The sequence below is a fragment of the Gekko japonicus genome, unplaced genomic scaffold, assembly GCF_001447785.1.
Source record: "Gekko japonicus isolate JY-2015 unplaced genomic scaffold, Gekko_japonicus_V1.1 scaffold2356, whole genome shotgun sequence".
Taxonomy (NCBI): domain Eukaryota; kingdom Metazoa; phylum Chordata; class Lepidosauria; order Squamata; family Gekkonidae; genus Gekko; species Gekko japonicus.
Window position 1 is genome coordinate 262,568 of NW_015169249.1, and position 20,065 is coordinate 282,632.

General features: G+C 41.3%; 1 protein-coding gene across 1 annotated transcript in view; it reads right to left on the reverse strand.

Moving 5' to 3' along the window:
* MYO6 (myosin VI) overlaps positions 1–19,754 on the reverse strand; it is a gene marked incomplete at its 5' end in the record, with an annotated part of 88,489 nt that extends 68,735 nt beyond the window's left edge. The window contains 7 exons of the mRNA XM_015416487.1: positions 280–346; positions 1,938–2,029; positions 3,219–3,376; positions 9,596–9,740; positions 11,348–11,528; positions 17,174–17,254; positions 19,590–19,754. Of these exons, the coding sequence (XP_015271973.1) occupies positions 280–346; positions 1,938–2,029; positions 3,219–3,376; positions 9,596–9,740; positions 11,348–11,528; positions 17,174–17,254; positions 19,590–19,754 (889 nt within the window). The remainder of the gene's footprint in view (positions 1–279; positions 347–1,937; positions 2,030–3,218; positions 3,377–9,595; positions 9,741–11,347; positions 11,529–17,173; positions 17,255–19,589) is intronic.
* Positions 19,755–20,065: the final 311 nt, after the last annotated feature.

Consider the following 20,065-nt stretch of genomic DNA (forward strand, 5'->3'; position numbering starts at 1 on the left):
ACCTAGAATTTTGCCTAGAAAGTTACTGGTAACTAAATTAAACTATAGTTCTAGCACACAGTGAGTTTATCAGCCGCAAGGCTCAAAATACCCTAACATGGAAGCTATCAAAATTTAGACTCCATTTTAATGTCCATTTTTCACAGACCCCCCAAACGCACCTTTCCTCTTAAACTGGTACCTATTATACACTAGTTATAGATGCAGTAATTTCTAATTTCTTATACAACGGAGAGCCAAATGTCTAGCGCACATACCTATACAGTCAAAAAAATATACAGTCTTGATTAACTACATAATGTACTTCATTGACGCCTAAACCTTCTTTCTGGTAAAGTTCTTGCTCCTATAATGGAAACATTGAAATTGTCATGAAAGTATTGCTTCAGTGCACATTTTCTCATGCCTCTCACTAGCCTGCCGCACACCAACACATCTCTTCTGGCTTGACTATACTTATTTCCTGCCAGGGTGATCTTGCCATTGAAGAAGTCCCTAGTGGTGTACTTCTCCGCAACCTTAAATCGTCTTACCATTAGGACACAAGGTGTGTTCAGACGGGCAAGCCAATATCGCAATTGGCCTGGCTCTAATTTGATCCTAATCTTTTTTATCCAGCGTTGCATGACCAAACAGCTCCCCTTACCGTGCGTGCACTCCGTGGTGGATTGTCTAGACGGCATCCACCTGAAGGAGCCACGCGGTCGGGTTTTTAAAAAAAATTCTTTGCACATGCTTGTTTTTCCGCGCGGAGTTGAATGGTTAAAGCATCGCCAGTGGTACCTCTCTCTAGGTACCTTTTTAATTAATGCTGTTCATAAAATTCACAGGCCGTTTAGAAACATGAAATTGTCCGGAACGTTTGAGCAAACCTCTGTGGCTGTCATGCGTTTACACGTTTATGCACATATCACTAAGAATTTTTTAAAATGGTGCCCACTCAGGATGGTCTGACGTCAGACCATCCAGATGGGAGGATTGCGCGCTGGAATGATCAGATGGGGGAAAGTCTGCAACTGGCCCGTTGGGAAGCGAGAACTCCAGATTTTAACTAGTATCTTTTAAATATGGCTCCGAAGCACGGCAAAATGGGATGCTCACAGAACAGGCACATTTCCCAGATGTTGCTGTCTGGTCATGACCTTTAAATCTGCCAGGTACTTGTGCCTGGTGTGGATCTAAAAACCCATCTGATCAGGACCACAGAATAGTTTTGAAATAGCTAAAACATTTTTGTTTCAAGTGCATAAACATTGCAATCTGTATTACTCTGGTCTTCAGAGCAAGCCTCTTCTTTTTCATTCTTCTCCTAGACAATATATGACCATTGGGTATCTTCAACTATCATGCCCTCATCTCCTGTCTCCTTCCAATTGCTAGAACTGTTATTACGGCTAACCCATTTCAAATTATTCTACTCCTGCAGCTTATCGAGTAGCATCATTCCTCCCACTGGATCATGTGCACTAGAAGAACGAACCAAAAAGTGAAAATGTTATTAAAAACTTTTTCTTCACTATCTTCAAGTTTTGTAACACTGCCATCCTCAGCAGAGTTACACCCTTTCTAAATCAATGGCCTTAGAAGGACATAGCTCTATCTAGAATGGCACTTTAAAACTTGAAAGCATTCAGACTGTGTGCACACAACTGTAAATGTCAATGAGAAAATAATGAGGCATATGAGATTAATTCTGATAAAGCTCATCCATATTTTTTCAAAAGTAGATTTTTAAATTTAAATTAAAAGAATTTTATTGGAGACTTTAGGAACTGGCTTGTAATCATTCTGCATGGTAATCCCCCAATTATACTGCCAATGGCAATCTTGCATAAGGCCCTACATTGCACATACAGTAAGTGTAGAGGCAGCTGAACACTCTATCCAGAAAAAAAACCTTTCCAAATGCAGTCGCTGCATAGAGCGATCTAAGTTACCTCTTTGAGAATCCTTTCATTAAAGAACTGCTGCAGTTTCTCATTACAGTAGTTAATGCAAAACTGTTCAAAGCTGTTGTGTTCAAAATATTCTGTAAAATAAAGTGATGAAAAACGTTCAAGTGGAAGAATTCAGCACACAGAGTGCTCTTGTAATACAATGGCAAATTAGGAGATTGAGTTAAAACACCAGGTCTTTAGTTCTGTACAGTAAGAGCTTTATTAACAGAAATTAGACTACATCATAGTTGAATTTTAAAATATGATGTTAACTGCATGTAGACAGTCTTTTAATCGACCCACTCCCCTCCAATTAAAATTACTAACTACGTCTAAAGCTTAAGAACACATGGCCTCCCCTTTTCTTCAGATTTAACCCATAGCTTCTGTTGAGCTCAAGGCAAGTAGCATGCAATGTGAGAGCAAGTGTAGCACAGTGATACAAAGTATAAGCTACAGCCTACTACTTATGATGGTGTTGGGAACATGTGAATTTTTAATTCCTTCAAAACCGTAACATTAAAATATAAACAGAATAAGGCACATTCTAACTCTTACTTCTTTTTACCCTGCCAGCAAATCCAGTCTAAATGTTCAAGAAGTACTGCAAGCTAACCCAAACTCAGAATTTCCAGAGTTTCATAGGCAGAGAGCGGCAACTGCAAAAATTTGGCATATAAATAGGGGGGGGGGGAAGGATACAGAAGCATATCCTCCCCAACTCTAGGAGACTGTGATGGGATATTGGGGGAGGGGGGAGGAGTGGCTTTCTCAGCATGTGGCAGAAACAAATCTATTTCCATTTCAAAAAACAGTCCTATATGCAACAGCCACATTGGAACATCTTTCCATGTGCTACCAAACATCACCTTGTATTTACCTGAAAGAAAGCTCTCCCGCAAGCATTGAAAATGAATGCTTTTTGCACTGATTTAGTTTTAGAGCGTAGGGCAAAACTAAAGCTCAGACACTAAGCAACCTTATAAAAAGTACATTCCATTGAACTAAATAGTACTTACCCAAAACATACCTAGGAGGAGGGTGAAAGACAATGAAATGCATTTGCCCAACCCATGACAACCAGAGGCCACCAACATGCTGTACTCATATTTTTTGCATGTGAAATTATTCAGTGAATTCCATTACTCATATCAGACACAGCCTTAGGAATTCACTAGGTAATGCTCACTCTGCACTTAACATAATACATAAATAAAAATTATACCCCTTAATACGTGCTTAATGACAGGATTACAGTCAGAATAATTAAAATGCACTTACCAAAGCCTGCAATATCCAGTACGCCAATAAAAAAGGATGATGTCTCAAAAGGAAAACATTGATTTACCCTATTCACTACATGGTCAAAAAGATGACTGTACACTGTTTTTGCCAAGGCATCACGTGCATTGTTTGCCTGTTCTACTTTCAAGGGCACTCTGCAGGGCACAAAAAGGGGAAGAAAGTGCACAATTAGAACTGATTTAATGTTAGCACAAATGAAATGTCACGAAATCACCAAACAGCAAAGCAACAGACAGGGCTACCGGCTTCTTCTAGAGTTTACTTACACACATCAGTAAGATGGCTTTGCACAAATTCAGGGAATAGGGATGTGCAAGTGAGGGCTACTGTAAATCACTGAGACAATGCTGAGCTTGCATATAAGCACCACTGCCTGAGTGATGTGTGTGGCAGCTCCAGTTTCCATGACAGCAGGAGCAATGTGGTTCCACAAGACAGCACCACTTGATACAAAAAGGGCATGGTGGTTAGTTCGGAAATGGCCCCAACCAAGGTGATTCCGCAAGATGCTATTTTATATGAACTGGCTCAAAAGCTCACAACTTCTTTTCAAGCGCCCTGGAATTGTATGCAGAGAAGAATCTTCCTAAATTATATCACATTTGACTATGAGACAACATCACTGAGAACAGTCTCTCTAGCTGAGAGTGACCACATGTATGCACAAGGCTTCCTGGAAAGGCATAGCCCTCACCCTGAACTACCTTTATTTGTCTTGAAACAAAGACTGGCTATTCATGAGGTCCCCAGTAGGCAGAGAGAAGCCAATCACCCGTGGAAAATGGCACCCAAGCTGCAGATGGTCAGAGCTACGAAAAGCGGTATTCATAACTGAAACACTGCTGTGGCCTGAATGCCAGGTACCTGGTTTTTATTTTGAGAAAGGGAGAGACATTCTCTCAGCACTACCGCCCCCCCCCCCCAAACCCAAGCAATGGAAGAAGCACACATCCACCCCTAATAACCCAAAGTGGTTCTTCATATGTGGAGAAAATTATGAAAAGAAATGTTGAAAATGGAAGCACATTCAAGTCAGTCACAACATGAAAGTGGCTCAGTCATGACAGCTATTACTCATTAAGCATCATATTAAAAATATTTGATTTACTTCCTACTCCTCATCTTTACACGGAGCACCAATAGTTATTTCAAAATAATCAGGATGCAAAAGTAAATAAATAAGTACTGAGAGCTGTGCTGCAAGTCTGAGTTTTGCTCAGCTTAAACGGACCTTGAAAACTACAATCTCATTTGAACTGAAACACTTCCTATATCACCCCCGAAGGACTAATGGTTACAGTCAAAACTAGGCATATTCTTTTCTAGTTCAATGCAGAGAGGAATGGTAGGAAAATTGATAGGGCAGACATTCAACGTCACACCAGACTCGGGGGCAGGGGTGAGAACAGTTTGGAACCACCACTTTCCAAATGTTTCTTGAAAGGCAAGCTACCATAAACAGAAACTGAAATTACTTGGTATTAAGGATGATACATCAAGCAAGTAAAGGCATCATTCATTAGAGAGGATAACTGCAGCTACATTACATTAGAGAGTAATCAGCCTTAATGTACTGTCTCTTGGTTTGTCTTACAGTAATAAGTACTGACAAGAATCTTATAAATAGAGGGAAGGTTCCCTAACACTCCCCTTCTGATACCTTTAAAGCTCTACACTGTAATCCTGTCATGTCAGCAGCCAGTCTTTTATATAAGACATTAGGGTACCCAATAATTACAGACAAGCACAGTAAAAGTGACAAAAATGCTCTACTTAGTAGTACATAGCAAATTCCATGTTTCTAACAGGACTAATTTTTGTTCCCCAAAACAGGCTTCAAAACCATCTCTTTGCATTAGTTCAGCAATTCCGGATCAGTTGAATGTCAAACACTGAACAATAATCAATGCTGGAATGAAGAACAGATGCTGGTTATATCCTGATATATTCTTAAAATGACACCTCTCTTCTGACCTGCACAGTAACCTTTTCACTCCTTCTGGTTGCTCACAGGGAATAATGAGGACACAGACAAACATACTGTTTCTGCATTATATCCTGCTAAAGGAATCAATGCATATAGAATCCTGAGGAGGAAATTAAGGGATGGAATTAAAATTATCATTATAAACAATTTTGTGACATACACCCATCCTTGCATTCTTCTACTATCCGCCATGCCGACGTTTGAGAACAGTAGAGAACAGATGCTGAAACTTCTAACAACACATTAAGGTTGTTCCATGCCAATTAACACAAAACACAAGAATTGTTGCTAAGTGAGAAAGAGAATACCTTCCACCCTCATCTGAATAGTAGATTCAAACTGACCCTAAGAAGTCAGGAGGAAAAATAGGTAAAACTCTATTCATTAGTTCCTACAACTCCGTTCTCTTCAACCTTAATAAGGTCAATTGCCTTATGATATTTCATGTCCCCTCCCTTCCTTGCAATTTTTTTGTACACTGCAATAACTGATAGTGGTGGAATAATAAAGTTTTAGTCCAATGGCACCTTTAAGACCAACAAAGTTTTATTCAAAGGTATAAGCTTTTGTGTGCAAGCACACTTCTTCAGATGATAGTGGTGGAGTCATATTTACCCCAACTGCACTGAATAGAAAACTGAAACACACATGTAGGGTGTTAACAAAATACTTTCTCAGTTTTAAAATATTAATGCCCTGTGTGTTTGCTCCTGTCTTGAGCATAGTCTAAACAATATCACAGAGAGTTTTCTGTCTTTGCATGAAATAGCTGTTGTTTTGTAGGGCTTATCATGTACATTTGGCACATCGAGTAGTTAGCTTGCCACCTGAGGAATCCACCTCAAGGATTTCATGATGTTTCCTGCCTGTGGCATTCTGTATGATTTGCATGATGCTCTCCGTAAACAAGGCTCTTAATATCTGCTGATCATTAAGTTCAGATTCTTAACTGTCTGAACAAATGGAAACTGTATGTCTGTGGTTCTTCTTCAAGGTACTGACTAAAGCACAATAGCATCAGTTTAGTCATTTTAGCTTCTAGAAAGAGTTCAGGCATGATTGATCTAGAACCGGGGTGTCAAACATGCGACCCGTGGGCCAGATGAAGCCCCCAGAGGGCTTCTATTAGGCCTGTCTTCTGCTTCTTCTTCCAGTTCTGCTGCTGCTGCGTCATCGTAGGTTTGCAGCTTACGGATACAAGGCCTGCAGTGGAACTGGCTGTCTTCTGCTTCTTCTTCCAGTTCTGCTGCTGCTGCGTCATCGTAGATTTGCAGCTTACGGATACACACCTGAAGAGCATACTCAAGATTGCAACAGCACAGACATTTTGATGCAATAATTCAGAGCAAGAGGTGTCAGTTATCAGACACTGTTAAATAAACAAAATATTGCAAGAGTGCTGTTTTAAGCATGTTTTTATTTTAAGTTAAAAAAAAATTGTGCTTGTATCCTTTATAAAGTTTATATCTCCACTACCTGGCATTACATTTTATGACACACATGGCCTGGCCCAGCAAGGTCTCATTTATGTCAGAACCGGACCTCATAACAAATGAATTCGACACCCCTGATCTAGAACCCACTGATTTGTCTTTTTGGCTGCCCATGGTATCTGTAGAACTCTCTTCCAATACCACATTTCAAATTAATCAACTTTTTTCCTGTCGGCTTTCTTCGTTGTTCAATTTCCACAACCACACATAATAACGGGGAATACTGTGGCATGAATTATCTTGATCTTGGTTGCCAGAGATGCATCCTTACACTTCAGAATCTTTTCTGTGCTCAGTACTACCCCTGAGGCTTTTTTATTTTTGTGACTGACTTTGTGCCACAGTCAACTGTTCCAGTTCGGTAAAGTACAGTTTTTCTTTATGTAAATGCTCACAATGGTAAACTTCAGGTAGTTACATACTATGGCATGGGCTCCACTTGAGTTATGAACCTATTCGACAGTAGACACAGAAATTTACTGGAGTCATTCTGTGCTCAGTGCTATAATATAGCACAGAAAGGAAATTTAATTAACAAGGAAATGCCAGTTCATTTTCTAAAATGTCTCCTGCTGTTTGAGTCTTTAATAGCATAGGATTTACAATAGTACACAAAAACTAATGTTGAGTGCTTAAAGAGTAATCATGTATTCAGGGTTCTTTTTTCTTTCTTTTTTGAGAAAGGTGCTGGAATTCTCAAGAGGGAAATGCAGTTTTCAATCTGTATACAGAAAATGCATAAACTTTAAAACATTTTTAAAAGAATTTTGTCAAAGAGGTTCTGGAACTCTGTTCTGGCATGATTCCACCCCCCCTCCCAAAAAAAAGCCCTGTACTTCATGATGCACACTTGTAAAAAGTCCTGAAATTCAACAGTTGCTAAAAGCCAGTCAGTAACTAGATCTATGAGAGGGCCGCTTTGAGAGTGCTCCAAGTTCCTCCCATCCCCATAGCCAGCATTGTGTTGTCACTGCCTCCCTTGTTTCTGGACTCCGGGGGGACAGATCTGACCCTGGGTTCCAGTTGCTGATCCATATGCTGGGGAAAAATACAAAACTAGCTTTCCACAAATACCTGGAGCAGTAACAATCTTGAGCCTACACTTTAAATCTAAGCAAGAAATTAAATAAGTGTTCCTACGTTTCAGATCGCAACCTTTCCTACTCCTTGGCTCGTTTTAGCACATAATGCTGTTATCAGTTACCAAGGACAAACTGACCCTTACCAGTTCCACAAGGAAGTGGCATATCTGATAGAGATACTCTAGGCTGGGTGTCTTTGCACTCCCGTGGACTAGCTAAGCTTTATACTGCCAGAATGAGATATAAGGGGAAAAGAATCAAGAGTGTCTTTGTATGACATTTCCATCAAAAATGGGTTAAAGCCATCTAAAGCTCAAGAGCTTAAATCAAATGAACAAAAACCTATGCTATGCAAATTGATTCCAATAGGCTTGCACAATTTACCATTACCGTGAAACATCTCTAACTTACTGCATTTAAGTATGCAAGGCATTCCAACTGCATAAATCAACAGAACTGATGAATTCAGTGATCCATTTATAAACTATTGTACCTCATTCCAATTCTGGAAAAAACAGAGCATGCCGAAGCTAAACAGATTGCCAACTGATTTACTGCTGAAAACCTTAATAGATTTTTAAGGAACAGAGGGACGGAGAGGCTCCATAATTGCAATGCTGCTTGTTCTTCAGGATGCAGGGGACTTCTCCACTGCCACTCACTGTGTTGGTGCTTTTTCTTTCTTTCTTTCTTTCTGGCGGTGGTGGTGGAAAGGGTCATCAAGTCACAGCCGACTTATGACAACCCTGTGGGGTTTTCAAGGTAAGAGATAAACAGAGGCCGTTCGCCATTGCCTGCCTCTGTGTCGTGACCCTGGACTTCCTTGGTGGTCTCCCATCCAAGTACTAATCAGGGGCGATCCTGCTTAGCTTCTGAGATCTGATCAGGTTAACCTGGGCTATCCAGGTCAAGGTTCTTTTTTGGTGTGTGTGTGGGGGGGGGATAATCACAGAGGAGAAAATATGGAACAGTGACCTAATTCTTCAGATGCAAAATGAAGTATGACATATGTTACTTGATATCAATGCTATGTTGAGAACTAATCAAACTGAACTGCAGCCATCAAAAATCTGGATGGTGCATTTAATAGTACAGTGAACCAGTCCCTTTGAAAAAGACAAGCTTCTTCTACCAAGCAATCCCTGATAAGATTAGGCATACAGGATGTGATCTGCTAATGGATGGAGTGACCACATAAAATATACCACCAATTAATGCATTTGAACAGGAAAACTGATGAACCAAGCAGGTTTACATAGCAACCTATCTGCATAACCCTCATGTCTAGGAACCTAGAATCCAAATACATTGCAAACCTGACACAGGAAAGTTACAGTTGTAGCACTTAAAGAATTAACTGAGCATTCGCATTCTTCATTTCAGTCTTCAGACCTCTCCAAATTGTACACCGATTCTAAACACCATGTTTACTCCCAGCTTTTAAGCAATTATTGTTAAGCAAGCTGTGCCAAGACTTGCTGTAGTTTCACTTTCCCCACATTCGACAGCTTAATTATTAACAAAACAGACTTTTCCCCCTTCCTCTTAAGCATTATTACAAAGATATGTTTATTCCCACACGCAGAAGGAGGAGGGGCATATAAATCTGGTACGGTGACAGATGTTTTACCACCAATAGGAAAGTAGTATACATCTTGCAGATCCAAGGCAACCCTGCTTTGCTATCTCTCCCCACCCCCCACCCAAGTTAAGACACTGCAAAATAGTGGACAGGAATGTAAAAACCTCAGTTGTTGAGAAGACATCATGACTCCATCCTCAGCCACTTACTTTATAACTGTTCCTTTGGTGCCCCCTGCTGTTGTTAGCATAACTCTGGTGGTTAAACTGACTCGCAGATCATCCTGGTCCAAGCCAAGCAATTCAGCACAGCATTCTAATGACTGAGTAGATCTGTTTTTCAGTGTACATCCACCTAACGCAAACAGCAAACAGAGTGAAAATGAGATGAAACCCAATTGGTAAAAAAGTTACATTAAAAAAATAAACCTACCAGCTCTATCTAAACTGCATGTATCTATCCTCCCAAACTAATTCGTAAGGCAAAGCAACAAGGCTGAACCACAGTTGGAGACATAAAACAGAACGGTACATTTTTGAAAGACAGATTTGCCATTCATGATGAGCATGGAAACCTTTGGGATTTCAGCTGCTATCTAAAGAGGCTGAAAAAAAGAATAAAGCAGAGATTCTTGCCTTACCACCCTCAACAATATTGCACTGAGACTGATTAAAAACTCAGCTGGTGTGTGAGCCACAAGTTGACAGAAGCCCAAAGAATTGGCAAATGAATCCCAATACAGTTCTAACGCTGAAATGGAACACATTCAGCACAGTTACTCTCTGGATGGGAGACCACCATGTGCTCATAAACTACTCCAAACTCCTCGGAGGAAGATGAGAAGCCCTGCACACATGTCCTTTGTTGACTCAAATGTTTCATAATCTTTCCATACTTCCACCTTCCAAAAAATCAGCACCAGAACATCGAAGGATGTCTTCAAAGCACTGGACAACTTAAGCATTTACTTCTAGGTGCACTACAATTCCCTATGTTAGTGGGTAAAGCATTAAAGACTTTGTAAACATGAGAAGCAAGTATGAGTGTTCTATTTTATAGTGCATGTCATGAACATATGCTTCATAGACACACATATCTGACTAGCCCCTTTTCTTTCTGTAATTCAAGTAAATGAGCATGTATGTTCACATTTGATACAAGTTACTGATAGCATGCACTGCAGCTTGAGTACTGCCTAAATTTTAAAGGGAAAGGTAACCCACAGAGAAAGTTCACACAGAAGTTTTTGTATAACTAGTATTTATCTTTTAATTCCGCCCCTAATGTATCAGTTGATGACCATCTTAAAACACGGCTATTATTTATTTAGAAAATACATATAGCACTGTGGTGCTTAAAACGTGGGTCTATTTTTGGCTGTGAAGTATGCTTACTAAAGGACAGAAACTAAATTTCAAGAGGTTCTCTCTCACCCCCGGCCCTCAGACCAGGGCTTGGATTCAGACTAATATTTCCTTGAGCACAAGGATTTCCACCTGCAGAACAAAACTTCCTCATGTCCCTTAAATGCCCCCTGAATTCCTGTTCCTGAGTTTTTTCTTGGCAAATATAAGATACCTTATGCAATCAATTGACTGGTCTTATGCATCAATTATAACCTCAGATTATCCTTTCTACTATGCATGAGTTCTGTCTCCCACCCAACAAAGAAAAAAACCTCTCTTTATTAAATTAAATTAGTACTAAAGCAGAACCTATGTATTTGCATCACTTATGCCAAGCTCTTTGGAAATGTGTCAATTTGTGAATTAACTGGAAAACCCTTCAATTTTCAGACCCTTCAAATACCCATGTTTTTAGAAACTATCTGTAGGTTACCTAACAATTTGAGTGTCCCAATACTGGCTACTACTCTGAAGTACTTTGTTTAAATACACCCATTTTTCATTGAACCAGTGATATTATTTAACCCACAATGGAACAGGGTAAAGTGATCTGACCAGAGGTGCTCCCAGCTTCTTCAAAATCAATATTTCCAAGGTGTAGGACACCAGCAACAACTCGGAAGAGATCCAGTTTCTCTTCATCATCCAAACCGATCTTCTTCATTGCAGTGCACATTCTGATGAAATCTCCATGGTCATCTAACAGAGGGTCCTTCAAAGAGCCTGACTTCAGGTACTAAAACAAGAAGGTAAGCATTCTGAAAGTAACTGAAGCTACCATGCTGCTTGTGAATGTACAGCCAAAGCAAACAAAACAATACACATTTTAAAACACTGTCCACTCTTCTTATGTGTCAAGGTTTGTGTTCCGAACTGTGTACTGACTGTGGACTAACAATGGTAGAGGAGACAAGGAATCTTGACTGTGATGAATGAGAGGTACAACAGACAGAATCATTGATCCATATAGTGTACAATGAAAGACTGTACAGAAGTAGCGTTGAGTAGGGGGGTCAAAATGGAGGCAAGTTTTAAAGTTTTTACAAGTCTTAAAAAGCATCTTGCTTATAGTGATGGAGAGTTACAAACACTGCCAGAAGTGTCACTCATTCATCATTGGGGCACAAAGCATTGCTCTTACTCCTGAACGGCCTTTGTAGCATCATGATGTCACCACATCTATTGGCGATGTGAGGTCATAAGTCTGGCTAGGTAATCCCTGATTGGCTGGGGTCACATGGACAAGCAGCTGCTTAAGTAACAAAACTTTCCCTAGACAGCTGGTTAAAGAAGCATAAGACAATGAAGGTGGTGAGAAAGCTTTTTAGGGAAATATTTTGAATATTTTGAAGGTAGCATGTTTGCAGGAAAACACAATTCCATTAAGATATTTTACAGCAACGCATGCAAATTATACATAATGGACATGTAGGAGCACAAATTCCTGCAGAATACAATACAGAGTATTTTCTAGCATGGCTACTACAAGAGCATAACTCAGGGCATTTACATTAATGTACTTGTAGAGCACATAAAAATTCATCAGGAATGTTTTGTACATACCTAAGCAAAATGCATACCATTTTGAGTTTTTGGCTGTTAAGAGTTCAAACACCACACACCACTACTATGCCAACAAACTTAGGAATTTTAACAAAACAGCAAGCTACTGCATGCAGAGACATCCAAACATGCAAAATTAAGAATGTTCTTCAAGTTTCACTATAAGACTGAAAAGAGTTTGCAATCTGATGCAGACTCTGGTTGGCTTCATTCCAAACTATACTGTTCTAATACATCTAAAAATAAAGTAAGAGCATGCATCTGAAAAATTAACTTCACACAGCAATTTAATGAAATTAAATTTTCAAATTATACAAAGTGATCACCTCATCTTCCTGACAAGAAGAGAACAAAAACAATGTAAGTGTTAATTCATTACCCAGCTTATTATTATTCAATATCTTCAAATGAGGCTCAAAACTGAAAGATGACAGAAGATAATCTCTAACAATACAGGTAGGCTGACAGATCAGCATCACCTACAGCTGAGGGCAGTGGTGATGTTCTTGGAAATTAATTCCCAAGTTCCACAGTGAATTCACAAACTACTATTAAGTTCTGTCTTTCCATTCCTGGTTAGAATCAAACATAAGTTTCATTGCAATGGAACCAAATATCATTTATATTCCAGTATACCTCAAAGAACTTTGGGTGCAAGTACCTGGCCGTGCAAATCCATTAAAAAGCCAAATATTCTCATTTTGCAGTTCACACATTAATAATCCTTTCCCATTTAAATTTAAAACTCAGTCACATGACTGTTTCAGCCAACGGCAGACATAGCTTTTAACTTGTTTGTGGTAATGCTGATATGAGTGGCTGAGTCAATTCTGCTTCTATTGATTAAGTGGAGTCAGAATCTTCAACTTTTCATAAGATAACCATTCCACAGCTACTCAAGCACTGGTAAAGACATGAGAAAAACTGATCTAGGCCAAGTTTAGACCATAATATCCAGATGTGAAAGAACCACCACTGCCATAGGTTGAAATAGTCACATTAAAGTCAATAAAGGGCTTCCAACCCACGTGCACTTTTTAAAACAGAAGCATTTACAAACGTAGTGCATTCATTACACAGCTAACTGCTAAGATGGCATTATTATGCTCATATTTAGACATGTGTCTCTTAAGCACTTGTTGACATTTTCAATTTAGTATCAATGGAGCAAAGTGCTCCCATTCATCATTAGCTGAGAAAGTAATGGTCCATTGGGCATCTTTAGGACTGAAAATATAATAAATGATCTCTTCCTTGGATTTATTCGAACCCAAAGCACTCAGAAATGAGGAAAACAGGGTTGCACTTACTAAAATGGTTGTTCAACAAGAGATCACCTGTATAGCCTCACACGGGTTCTACATGTGTGCAGGCAAGCTGCAAAGAGGCTTTTTGAAGCTTCAAGAAAGTGGAGGGTGCTCCCTTCCCCTTCCCCCATGCCAGATTCCCACCTTTTTTGGCAACAAAAGGAGGACTGGGCAGACTTCCTCAAGTTCCTCAAGGCTGCTGCTGGAGAGAGGTACCTCTAGCAATAATAGCAGGGAGGGGGGAAAAGTTCACATGAGGGTAGGAAGGGGGAATGTGTGACTGCACAGGTGACTACTCAATGGACAGCAATTTGTGCAACCCTGATTTCATTGTCGTGTTACCTGTGCAGTCCCATGTGGGAGAACAGTGAGGTGACTTATCAGATCATGGAAGGGGGACATGAACTCTAGCTGAGCAAGGATCGGAGCACTGCTCTTCCAACTTCTGCAGCTTTTGATGCATCCACATTCATGGAGCAATGCTTTGAAAAAGTACAGGAGGAAGACCAGGTTGTGTCTTTACAGACTGCACTGCTGGAGAGGCTGTGTGAAAGAGCTGCAGAAGTCACCCATGCTCAAGTCGAATGGGCAGCAAGTAGCAAGGGGCAGTCAACGGGTGCTAAATCATAGCACTAACAAATGCAGAAGACATTCCACCTTGTGATGGATTGTGCAGATAGAGCCCTGAGAGAAGAGATTGTCCTCAGAAGACAAGCCTTGTGACATCACTAGTAGTATGGGAAACCAAGTTTGCCTTGGCCAGAAAGGTGCTACTAGTATAGCTCAGGTGTGTTCCTCCTTATTTTACAGAGAATTCATGGGATAAGAGGAAAGGCATAGTACAGGGTCTCTTGTCCATTTGAGTTGAAAAGCATCCCCTAATGATGCTGAGACGCTACTTGAGAGCAAAAGTAAGACAGGTTGCTTACCTGTAACTGGTGATCTTCGAGTGGTCATCTGTGCATTCACACCCTTGGGATACTCTGCGCCTGCGCTGACCTTCTCGGTACCGATAGCTAGCAAAAGGGATTTTCGCGCCTCTCCCAGGTCACGCGCCGGCTCCACTGCGCATGACCAAGGAGGGGCACGCAGATCCCGCCAGTTCTCTTCTGACCGCCGCGCTGGTAGGACGCCTTCTGCCTCGGTCTGCTAAGTACCAAACTTTTTTTGCTAAACTCGCGTTTAGTTAGTTTCTCTTTCTTTATTTTTGTAGTTAGCATTTTTCTTTCGGTGTTTGTTCTTTACTTACGTTCCCCTCCCGCTGGCCTATGGCCCCGCGGTGGGGTTGTTTCAAACGGTGTAGGACTTGCGGCCTTAAAATGGATCTGCGTGCCCCTCCTTGGTCATGCGCAGTGGAGCCGGCGCGTGACCTGGGAGAGGCGCGAAAATCCCTTTTGCTAGCTATCGGTACCGAGAAGGTCAGCGCAGGCGCAGAGTATCCCAAGGGTGTGATGCACAGAGACCACGAAGAAGATTGTGTACTTTTTGCTGTTGTTGGTGGCAAATAGGTTGACAGTATGGGTTCCCCACAGCTGAAAAACTGAAAGCAGATAATCTTCAAACAGTTCCCATAAATGCTAGTGGGCTGCAACTCAAGAAATCTACAAGGTGGCTAGTGAAACCTGCTACATGAACAGCCTGTAAAGGAAATCCATAAATCCCATATTTGAATTGCTGGGTGACATAAAGCCACCAATGCTGTTCCCCTGTTTGTTCAGGTAATACATTGTAATGATATCAGGCAGGCGGCTAAGGACAGTTTTTCCTTCTAAATGCAAGCACGGAGCAAGGTTGTTGTATACAGCTTTGAGAATATTTATATGGAGCATGCTCTCCTAGTGGCTCCAAGCACTGCTGACTGAGGTAGGCCTGACGTGAGTGCCCCTACCTAGCAAGGAAGCACCTGTAGTTCAGGTAATCTCTTGGAAGGGAACACTGAAGGGGGACCCCGCATAGGAGGCTGCTTTGACATATCCATGAATGGAGGGAGTGGAGTACAACTCTAGGAAGGACTTTCAGACTGGGAACGGTTGGAAGGACTGAAAGGCTGTAGGATCCAGAGCATCAGGATTTGCATTCACACTCCTGTGAAGGGCACTACAGTGGCCGCTGAAGCCATAAAGGCCCAGTAGTCTTTGGACAAAGATGGCCAGCTGGAATCTGTAATGTAAAAGAAGAATCCACAGACAGATTGCTCGAATCCTTTCTGAAGGAGGAAAAGCCTTTGCGAAGGAGGAGTGACAGATCCTACAAAAGTTACCTTTTCAGTGGAGATACCCTATTTTCCTCAGAAAAAGGAGAAAAATAAAGTCTGGAAGAATAGAAAAGCTCCTCAGTGGGAGACTAAATCCACAATTTTGTTTACATTCCTCAGGCAAGGAGCTTCAGAGAAAGGCAGCGGCAGCGGCAGCAGAGAGAGAGATCTGAGGAAGGGCGCCCCTTTCTCCTTTCCACACCAAAAAAGGTAGGAATTCAGCATGAGAGATCCGGAAGAGAGCACCTTCTGCTTTCCTGAATTTCAAAAAAAGCCTTCATGGTTGGCCTTGCACATATGCAGAACCCATGGAGAACTGCACAGGTACCACAACAATGACCTTCTATTTATATAGGCCAAGTTTAACATATATCAGTACATCACTACCTAGCTGGACACTATGCTGTCAGCACTGGAAGCTAACCCACCATATTCAGACCAGTTTTTAACTATCTCACAAAATAGGTCAAGCTTTTGGGGTAGCCCCAGAACTATAACAGGTGAGTGCAGGGCTCACTGTTTGGCTGCATTCAGACAAAGGCTCTATTTGTGTGAACTGCTGCCTATAAACAGGCACTATACACACAGGGCTACAGCAGCCCCTTTTTCAAGGTTCCAGAAAAGCACAAGCCATAATGGTGCATACACACCAGCAGTGGGGAGAGGATCAGTGAGGAATGAGCCTTCTATCCTGCATTGTCATTACTGCACTCATTGATTTCTATATGTAAACTTCCATTTAGTTAAATGTCACTGACAAAATAGCAGATGAAAGCAACGACATAAAGTTTATTATTCTGCTTCTGTAATGATCAAGCTGAACAAAAATCCAATAAAATCTTTCATTCCAGGCAAACTTTTCTAATCAACAAGGATGCCAAAATTCTGGCTACAGTTCAGATATATAGATGGAAACAGGTGAGTCAAGTCAGGTTCACTGAACAAAGGCATAGCTCAGAAAACTGGCCTCAATCAAGATATCCTTGTATACTACCAGTGAGTACATGCCTCCTGGTGCACATGCAGAGCTGTGCATACCTACTGGATGGCTGAAGCCAGTTTTCAAAATGCCCTTCATTTGTTCGGGAGGGGGGGTAGTAGCACTGGGCTTTAATCCTTCTCACCAGACAAGGATAAACACTATCAAAACTGCTTGAACACAAGCAGATATGAACCGGATTTTAGATGCAGCGATTACCCTAGGTGCTATAACTGCTTTGCAAAGCATGACATTCCAATATTAAATATGCATCTTACCTCAGGACTTTTGCGATTCTGCAAAATTTGCTTATCTGTTTCTTTGGTAGCAAAGTATCGAGTGCAGCCGCGATTTAAATACTATTGAAACAAAGAAAAAGAACGTGTATTTAGATTCCAAAGTACGAGGGGGAAGTATGTTGCCCCTCAACACGATAGCATGGTAATGGTTACTGTGAAGTTTAGTCCCATACCATCGTACCTTTAACAACTATTTTAAAACACAGATTCAGCATTCAATAAACCAACTAGCACAAATGCTTTGTCGCTGTTTCTTAAGAAGAAGAAGAAGAGGAGGAGGAGGAAGAAGAGGAAGAGATTGGATTTATACCCCGCCCTTCACTTGGAGTCTCAGAGCGGCTTACAAACTCCTTTCCCTTCCCCTCCCCACAACAGACACCCTGTGAGGTGGGTGGGGCTGAGAGAACTCTGACACAAACTGCTCTTTTTCAAGGACAGCTGTGCCAGAGCTTAGGACTGACCCAAGGTCACATCAGCAGGTGCAAGTGGAGGAGTGGGGAATCAAACCCGGTTCTCCCAGATTAGAGTCCGCACACTTAACCACTACACCAAAGTGGCTCTCAAAGCCTCCTGAATGGGAAGTATGTGAAATGACGTTGAATGCCTGTCTCTGCTAGCCAGCCTGTCGTCGATAATGTAACTGTAGGTTCGCAGGTGGGGGAGGGGAGCTAACGAAGCATGCTAGGTTTAGGCGGGCTGAGTGGATGGATTGATTGGACAGGTTACTGGGTGGGGGGCTTGTTTGAGCCATGTATAATTCCAGAACTGGCGCCAAAGGAGTTAGTTCTGACACATATGGTCTTAGTTTTATAAATTCACATCTCTCAATAAACAAATCACTATCCAGAGAGTGTTGTTGAGATTAAATTTGTTAGAGTCTGACATGGTGACCATATAAACTAAGCTTGTTATTCCAGTTTGGTCCTTGCATTTGTCCAACAACTTTATTATGCTGTATGCTAATTTGCTGCTCACCCTCTACCTATATGTATGGATTGGCAACTTCCATTTTAAAGTATCTGAAGAAGTGTGTGTGCACATGAAAGCTTATACCTTGAATAAAACTTTGTTGGTCTTAAAGTGCCACTGGACTCAAACTTTGTTCTGTAATAATTCCTTATTAGCACACCTTAGTGGAATCCCTTTACAAATGCAGTCCTCTGGGAAGCATGTTCCAGCACCTGCACTAGTACTCTATTATCTCTTGTGCATAAATTGAGGAACAGATTTAAAAACAAAAAACTGAAAAGACTTCTTCCTCCTCAATGGACAATTACAACTTCAAAAAGCTGCTGAAAATGCACTATGGTCATACGGGCCGGATATCGCGGGGGGGAGGCGTGGCTGTTTGCCCCACAGCAAAATTATGCGCGACTGCGCGATCAGGCATCCTCTTGCGGTCCCGTCAAGGTCCCATGGTTAAGGGGGAGGTGCCGATCAAACGACGCGCCAAAGAAGCGGTGCGGCACGACGGGGTTGTGTTGTTTTTTTAATTGAACCGCAAGTATGCGCATGCCCCGTTGGGTGCTTGTGCGCATCCCTGGAGACTTCAAAAAACAAACAAACTCTTTTCCAAATGGGGCATGGGCAGGCGCCGGATACCACCGGAAACTCAATCAGACGCCCGCCCTTGCCCCGCGGTTTCCGGAAACTAGTACCTCCGAGGTACTATTTTTAACTGCGCATCTTCGGCGGGAAGCCTCGGGTTCGCTACGGGAGCTCTACGCTTCCCAGATGTGGCGGTGAGATTGTGCCCGGAAAATCGGCCTATCTTCCGTCACAGTAGCATGGCTACTGCTCCGTGTGACCGCAGCCTACGTATAGTAAAAACATGACATTTACATTTCATCCTGTAACTTTCAGACATTCTTACCCAAATTGTTTCTCTAATTTCTTCCTCTACCAACATCTAATGAGAAGAAAAAGGGGAGGACACGATCCCACAACATGGGTCAGTGTACATAATGGGCTGTCGTTTTTGGTGGAAGACTCACATGATCCTTGACTACTAAGTTCTGAATACGGATGGATTTTCTTGGGGAAGCTTGTTCCACTTACAGTTTCAGAGACTAAGCACTGACTTGTTTAGGACTAAATTATCAAATGTATTTTAATTGTTTATCAGTGTATGAGGCTAAACCTTTATAAACATGGTATTTTCACTGATTTTACTGGTGTGTTAAAATGCAAACCATTCCAAGTCTTTGGGTTAGGAGAGAAACAAAATAAATCCTAAACTTGGCTGAAGAGTTATAAATTTATAAACCTGAATCGTAAAGTACCTGAAACTCAATTCAACCACTCTCCTGATAGAGCAGGCAGCAACTTAATACAAGACATTCTGGAAGAAGCAAGAACAGTGGGTGGTAATAGAGAGGGAGAGAGATCTACTCACCCTAAAATTATCTGGTGAGCTTAAATACAGTTTCGCTCTTATATCTTCAGGAGCTCCAGCACAAAGCCTGTAGAATATATGGTAATTCCTTTCCTCTTTGCCTTGAACACAGATCCTGGATTTCTCCAGCAGGTAATGTGACACAAACCCACCAACCACCGAATTCTAAAAGGAACATCAAAAGTTACTTTTGTGAAGAAGGAAAACTCCATTTGTGGCTTTAAAATGTATATGTGTTCAAGACTCAACTGTATCGACTTCTTCACTACAAATGGTCAGAGAACCATGCAAGACATTCAGTCTGCATTGTTATAGAATTTTCTCACAAGTGCTAGTTGACAAAAAAGCCCACTTAGATTTAAAGTTGTGTAATCAAAACTGCTGTCTGGCTATCAATGTACATGCCTATACAACCATCAGCCCCAAACAGGGTACGGATTGATAATCCTTCAGCCATTATTACCAATGCTCAGCGG